This window comes from Boleophthalmus pectinirostris, unplaced genomic scaffold, assembly GCF_026225935.1.
Source record: "Boleophthalmus pectinirostris isolate CB_2022bp ecotype Guang Dong unplaced genomic scaffold, ASM2622593v1 HiC_scaffold_21, whole genome shotgun sequence".
Taxonomy (NCBI): Eukaryota; Metazoa; Chordata; class Actinopteri; order Gobiiformes; family Gobiidae; genus Boleophthalmus; species Boleophthalmus pectinirostris.
This window is the reverse complement of record NW_026571175.1, coordinates 27,484,959-27,492,497: the sequence shown is the minus strand read 5'-3', so window position 1 is coordinate 27,492,497 and position 7,539 is coordinate 27,484,959. Positions and strand designations below refer to the sequence as shown.

At 38.5% G+C, this 7,539-nt stretch overlaps 1 protein-coding gene across 1 annotated transcript; it reads left to right on the top strand.

Moving 5' to 3' along the window:
* The first annotated feature begins 6,370 nt into the window (after positions 1-6,370).
* LOC129410062 (cytochrome b-c1 complex subunit 10-like) lies at positions 6,371-7,311 on the top strand. The gene has a single exon (XM_055157173.1). It carries the CDS (start codon positions 6,959-6,961, stop codon positions 7,127-7,129), a length of 171 nt encoding a protein of 56 aa, XP_055013148.1. The 5' UTR covers positions 6,371-6,958; the 3' UTR covers positions 7,130-7,311.
* Positions 7,312-7,539: the final 228 nt, after the last annotated feature.

Below are 7,539 nucleotides of genomic sequence, written 5' to 3'. Positions count from 1 at the left end.
TATAAAGAGGTGGATTAAGTGAGTGTAACGTTACACACACAGCGCTCGGCTCCAGCCAAATGAAGCCAATCGAGGCCAGCAGTTACACCAGCTAATTTGGAACCAAGATTCATTCATTCATTTGGAAAATTGTTCTTGAAGTCCACTGCATTTTTATGTTATTAATTAGTAGTAGAAAAATGCTGAGGTTAGAGTTGCAAGAAAAAGGAAACCCAGAGAAAAACTAGAGCAGATTTATGCATGTAGTGAGGACATGAGGTAAAGGTTAGATAACAGTTAGATAAAAGCAAACTGGGTCATATAGTCGACTGCCCTGAGATTAAAACGGGGAAAAACATCAAAATTCGGACAAATTTTCAAAAACATAAAAACCCAAACTGTGGCTCTTGACGGTCAAAAGGGAGAGATAAAAGGGTTTACCAAAACAAGATCTTTTCTTTTTTTTCCTTCTAAAATGATGCTTTTTAAATTTGAAGTGGTCCGTTTTCAAAAAGAGGATATTCTGGAAGAGCACTGGCCTCCATTTGCTGCAAAAACACTAAAACTAAAAATCCTGCTCTCCGTGGCATCTGAATGAAACGTTTAAAAGCAGGTTAAAGCCAGCTGAGTGAGAACAGGGGATGTATAATTATTCACAATGCTGCGGATGGGCCTAATAAAAGCCTCCACTCATTTCTAATAGAACTATTCAACACTGCAACATTTAAATACTGTAAATCTGTCACAATATTCAATGTATCGACCTTCAAAACATTGAAAATTCTCGCCTGCACCACCGCTGCTCGATACTTGTCAAATACGAATTGTTAAATTTTGAAAACCTGCTTAACTTTAATCAAACCTTAGCCTTATTTAAAATTATTCATGATTCAGCTGCTCCCCTCTGAGAAAGTTTGTGGATCTCATGTCATTGAAGACCTGCAGAGCCGCACGAGGGCGTTCCAAGATACAGAACCGCTTTTGGTCAGTCATTATTCTCCCGTAAGCCTCTGGAACACCCTCCCACATGAAATTAGATCAGGTACAAATTGTGAAATGTTTACACGCCTGATCAAACAATGGCAAACCTGTACACATTAATCTGCCCTGTGTGAATACGGCAACATGAACTGTATGTAGATAGTGTATGGATCTATGGATGTGGTGACTGAGATTCACTGGGACTAGTTTTGATGAATGATTTAATGAATGAATGGCTGTATTGATGTGCACTGTATTTTATCGGCACGTACACCATTAATGACATCAACCTGTCCAGGGACTGAAGGTAGAATTGATCGATTTTGCAATAACCTGGTGGCTGAGGGGCTGGAACTCATGCCTCACAGCAAGAAGGTCCTGAGTTCAGTCCCCTCGGTCTTTCTGTGTGGAGTTTGCATGTTTCTCCCCGAGTCTGGATGGGTTTCTTCCGTGTGTTCTGGTTTCCTAGCCTGATTCATCAACCGGTTTCACTTCATGGAAACCGTCCGACCTCGCACCATTAGGATTTGTTTGCTCAATGGCTGGTAGATACTGTATTTTCCGGGCTATTAGGCGCTCTGGATTATAAGGCGCACTGTCATACAATGGTCTGTTTTTTTACTTTTTTCACAAAAAAACAACGAAACACAACTGTTCGATGGGTCAGTCGGATTTTGTTTGTCGCGTTCACGGTGACTCTGGGCTTTGTTCAGTTGTGGCGTGTAGGGAGGGTGCTGTCTGGGACCTCTGGATTGTCGGCGTGTTCGCAGTGACTCAGTTGTTCAGTTGTGTCTAGAAGTGGCACATTGCACTCGCTTTTTCAGTTCGTTCCTCCGTTCCGTTCCTCGTCGGCGTGGAGCGATGAGTGTGGCTGCGGGTGTGTTTCGCTGCGCGGTCGCTGTCTGCTCCGTGTGTGTTTGCGTGCGCTGCGGGTGGTAGAGCTTTGTAGTTTACTGAAGTCGTGCTGGGACACCGGAGTGGATTCGTGTATAGGGCGCTCTGGATTGTGGGGAGCGCAGTAGTTTTTTGATGTGGTTGGAGGCTTAAGCGTGCGCCTAATAGCCCGGAAAATACGGTACTTTTTAAAATTTAACCAATCGTTGCTATTTGGTCGTGACATATAAAGCACCACCAACAGGGCTAACTGGTATATTAAACGTTTCCCAAATCTCGTAGGAAGAAGGGCAATAACGTCCTTCCCCTTTGATAAAATTCACCAAACATTCTCTTTGTTCCAGCTTTAAATGCTCGATCATGGGAATCGTCGCCAACACAGAATATATGGCTCTTGGCTGATTGGCTGGTGCCCAAACTCACACTTCTGATGTTTTTGTAAACCGTCTACTGTATTCCAATTCCTAACCTGGTCGCTGGAGAGAAATGAAACTGAGTGGAGGCACTAGGTGGCGTAAGCCTGACTACCGGTTTCCCCCATCAACCCAAAACATGCTACATAGGTCTCCAGGAAGAACAGCTGGTAGCTAAGATCAATTAAATACAATCAATTAATTAACCTGCCCAGGGACTACAAGTGCAAATCAACACTGGTGCTACATCCTGGTACCGTGCATCTCTCCTGTTAAGCTTAAAGTCTCATGTACTGTCTCATTAAATCAATAAACTAACTAAACATGTTACGTTTTTATGTCTATTGTCCCTGATAAATAAACAAATAAACTAAAATAAATATAGACAATAAACAATAATACTGAAACCAAACCATAAAAGTAGAATTATTCACAAAAAAACTATTTTAAATGTAAAATATTGTTAAATATTATTGAGCTGTATAAATAAATAGCAGTATGTAACACTTAAAGGTGCACTGTGTAACTTTTCTAGTAGAGTCTCCATTACCTGCTTTTCTCCTGGAATGTTCCACAGTATGGCATTACACTCGTATATCTCTACAGAGACAACAGGTGACACCACAAGGCCGAGTTACATATCAGATCTGTGGAGAGGCGAGCCCATTCACAGTAAACATGTAAGATTTTAGGTCAATTAAAAACATGTTATTGAGTGGATCTATTTAATGCCATAGTGGGACATTCCAGACACAACAATAACATCTCCATGGAGACAAGCAAGTGAAAAGTGATAGTTTGAGTGATTTCAGTTCGTAATTCTGTCTTCTACAGCTAAAATTTGATGAATATTGCAGAAAAAATAACCAAAAATGTCCCACTAGCACAAAGATGATAAATGTTGACCTCCAAAAATTACAGTTTCATTTATAATAAAGTGAACGGACAAGTGGGTATAGTAATTATGGTGACAGGCCTAACTACAGCGCACTGTAACACATAAATAGGTCTGTCTGGAGCTGTGCTTATGTGTAATGGTCACACATTCACTGATGCATTAGGAGAAGCCTGGAGCTACTTCACAGACAGAAGTGCAAATGCTGCATATTAGACAACACTTTGTGACCACATCCGACCATCGCAACAGATCAACTGCACTTAACATGAGAGGGAAGCAGACTGAGATAAGGCTGTCAAAAAAAAATCTAAACACAGATACAAAATCAAAGTTAAAACTAAGTGTGATACAGAAATATATAGGACAAAATTGGACCTTTGGTGAAAAGTTTAAGGCATGTTATACTGTTGTAGCCTGATTCATCAGACGGTTTCACTTCGTGGAAACCGCTTGACCTCGCAGCATTTGGATTTGTTCGCTTGATAGTAGGCAGGTACTTTTTTTATTTAACCAAATGCTGCTATTTGGTCGTGACGTATGTAATGTGCCAAATCCCGTAGGAAGAAGGGCAATAACATCTTTCCTGTTGATAATATTTTCTTTGTTCCAGTGTGGTATAGGATTGTGACCCCGCGGTGAGGTGACGCTGGGATCAACATACCATATAGTATTTTGACCCCGGAGTCAGAATACTATTATGGTATGTTGACCCCCCCATAGAATACTGACCCCCTATGAAAATCTATATTTTATTAATAAAGAATTTGAATTCTATAGAAAAACTTATTATTAGTATGAATATTAATGGTAATACGATATCTGCAAATGAAAACATATTGACATATTTAAAAGTGTTTTTTTTTTTTTTTTTTAAGAACTCCGATGCATTTTTTTTATGTTAATTAAAACTTTTGAATGTTAAAAATGACTTAGTTGTTTAAACACATTTTACTGAAAATGAGATAAGAAGTTATTAATTAGTTAGGTAATCAAAGTAATGTATAATGATTTAGAATCTTGTTAAAACAGACAGGGGTGATCAATTAAGTAGTTAAATAGGGGATACCTATGACTATAGTAATCTGACCCCCCAATATGTTTATTATAGTTATTATGATGTAAAGTAAGAAGTAAAGTTAGATGAATATTGACAATGATCTATTATATATAAAGGAGGTCAAAATCCTATGACTATAGTAATCTGACCCCCCAATATGTTTATTATAACACAACATGACTAAATTCAAGGTCATTATCCTTACAAACCATTGCCTGAATTGACATTATGATTAAGGATTATCTGAATATAGCAAACTGAAAACCATAACAATGTAAAATACAATATAAAATGTGACAAGATTATATATAGCGGTATGTTGACCCCGGGGTCAAAATACTGTCTCACACCAGCTTTAAATCCTCGATCTCGGGAACCGTTGCCAACACAGAATGTACGGCTTCGATCGCTTTGTTTACTGTTGTGCTGTACCACAAAAGGGACACAGACAGGAGCTTGAGTTTGACGTCATGGCTTCACAGCTCTTCACTGACTGGCTGCTGCACGGTCTACAACTTCTGGGGTTCTTGCAAATGTCTAGTGTATTCTGATTCTTGACCTAGTCGCTGGAGAGAAATGGCAATACCCTGGCTAATAATGCTGTTACCTCATCAAAAACAGACCTGGAGTTGTGTTTTGTTTCATTCACATGTCTGAGTAATCCTTTGTTATTAGTCTGTCTACATCTCCAAAGCTCAAAATGCTCTGTTCCACCTTGTGATCTCATGAAGCGGTAGTGTCGAAGTTAACAGCTACCGTTTACCTTTTGTTCAGCAGAGACTGGCAATTTCAGCACTAAAATTATCTAAAAGATCCTCGTGATGTAGTGTTGTAGTGAGTTTAAAAACACTTCCTACATTTCCTGTCTTCTATCCAGACTTTGCACATTAATGAACATAAACATGATGGATTGTAGACATTAATTTCCTGTTGCTGTCCTGCATTCACTCCCACAAACACGCTCTTATTTATACAGCAGTGTACATGTCCACTGGAGGGAAGGTGGGTGAAGTGTGAAGTCTCGCTCAAGGACACGACAACAGTATCAGAGGGGAGCTGTCCTGGTGTAAACAAATATGACGGTTTGGAAGTAAAAAAGGAGGGAAAAAAAACACAGAGGAGTGACAACTTATTTCAGGTAAAAGATGTGATATCCAATCCAATAACCAAAATATTGTGATATTGTATTGTCAAAAGTGTCACATTAAAATCGTGGACTGTCACAATATATCGAATTACAAGTTCCTTTGCTTAAATACATGGTTTTATAGTAGCAACAGCTTATGAACATCGGAAACTACATATCCCATGATTCATTTCAGTGCAAACAACATGAAGAAATATGTTTTTTACTTGAATTCTTTGGATTATGACGGAAATAATTCACACCAAAATCTTGTCAAGGTACTTTAAAAGCAAAAAAGTGTTCTATCTACAATTATATGCAATAAATATCGTACCGTGAGATGCATATCGTAACGAGAGATTTGGATATCGTTACATCCCTTTAAATAATCCACTTAACTTATAATAATAATAAACAATAATAATATAATGATAAAACAAACGCTTAGATTTAATCATACTAATCTTAAAGAATAGAATAGCAATAAATAAAAAATAAATAGAACAATAACATAAATAAAAAAATAAATAAAAGTGAGTCTTGTGGGTAATATATTTTTAGTCATAACATTTTTATTGAACCAAAAACAGATTACAACTCAAACTGTACAAGATCAATAGCGCTCGATTACTTTTTCTATACTAAAAAGTAATCGAGCGCTATTGCCGAAACGTTGCACGGTATTGTCCTAATAAATTTCACAATTTGCAAGTAAGACTGTGTGCGGGATTTTTCTCTATGTTCTTGGGCTGCTCCCTCTCCTCCGACGCACCCGTCTCTAGTAATTGACGTGCGATGTTCTCATTCTTTTAGTATATAAAACTTAAAAATAAAAATAAATCTCGCAAAACTGAAAAGAAACAACAGCCTGCGGAGATACATATATCTGAAGTGAATTTGGAGATGTTACTCACAGTTACAGATTGTAAAAAATCAATAAAAGGTTGTCACACTTTCTTAAATGACAGTAGTTTATACTTCAACAAATATCATATTCTGTCTAAATGTAAAATAGTGGGTAATATATTTTTATTTAAGAGGAGATGTCACGATAATATTGATGGCCATACTCACTAAACTCTGCCTTACATTTATTCAGTTACAGATGGTTTTATAGCTCAAAGCTGCCTCTCCACTGATCTGACCTGTAACTTGGTCTGGCTTAGGCCCGTCCACACTAGTTCGTATTTGAGCTGTTTTCGTTGTGGATGCAGTGTTCGTTCACACTAATCCGATGGAAAATGGCTCCAGAGACGGAATGATCTGGTGCCGCCAGCTCCTACAAATTAATCTGAGTACAGATCTGATCCAGGACTGTGTGGACGCCTGAAAACGCTGATGTACGTCTATGTGCCGGGAAGTAATTCACCTCCAAAACGCTAAGAGGCTAGAAAATATGTCCATTCATATATACAGTCTGTGCGTACGACCTGCAGACGTATATTCTCTGAAAAGTTTAACACGAATCATCTCCAACACGATAGAAAGAACAGAACAGACTCACCATCAGCAGAACACCCCTCTGTCACAGAAAGAACACTCGTTTTTTTTTTTTTGTTCGTTTGTTTTTTTTCTTCTTGCCAGTGCATCAGCTGTTCCACTCGTCTAAAATGCTTAGTAAAGTTTTGGGTTCGAAATATGTTTCCATTGCCAAATCGTGGGTTCCAGCTATGGCAGTGTGGGGCACAGCGGGAAATGTAGCACTCATCCACTTCACCGACTGGCGATTTATACTGGACTATGTTCCTTACATCAGTGGTAAATTTAAAAAGGATGAATAAGATGTGAAGGGTTTGGGGAACTGAAGTCAACTGCTTGAGGATCTCTACTGTGGCACCACTGCATCACTGAAGCCGACCATGCAGGACACCACTGGCTTCAATACTGATTCTTAATTTGTCTGAAATTCTCTGAAATCTGATGTGTATAATCCAGATAATGTAATATGCCTTTGTTTTTGAAGTAAAATGTATAAAAAGAAAAAAAACAAGAAAGAAAGAACACTCATATTCCACTGAGTCGTGTCCTTTAGTCCAGCAGAAGCTGAACCGCATCAGCGCACAATAGCGAACTGTTTTTTTGAGTTCTTAGTTTATGCAAATTAGCCATGTGGTTTTAAGTTTCGGTTCTGTAAAACGTAAACAAATATGCTCAAAGCTGTGTGGATAGGGAAGGCTTTGATTGCGGACAC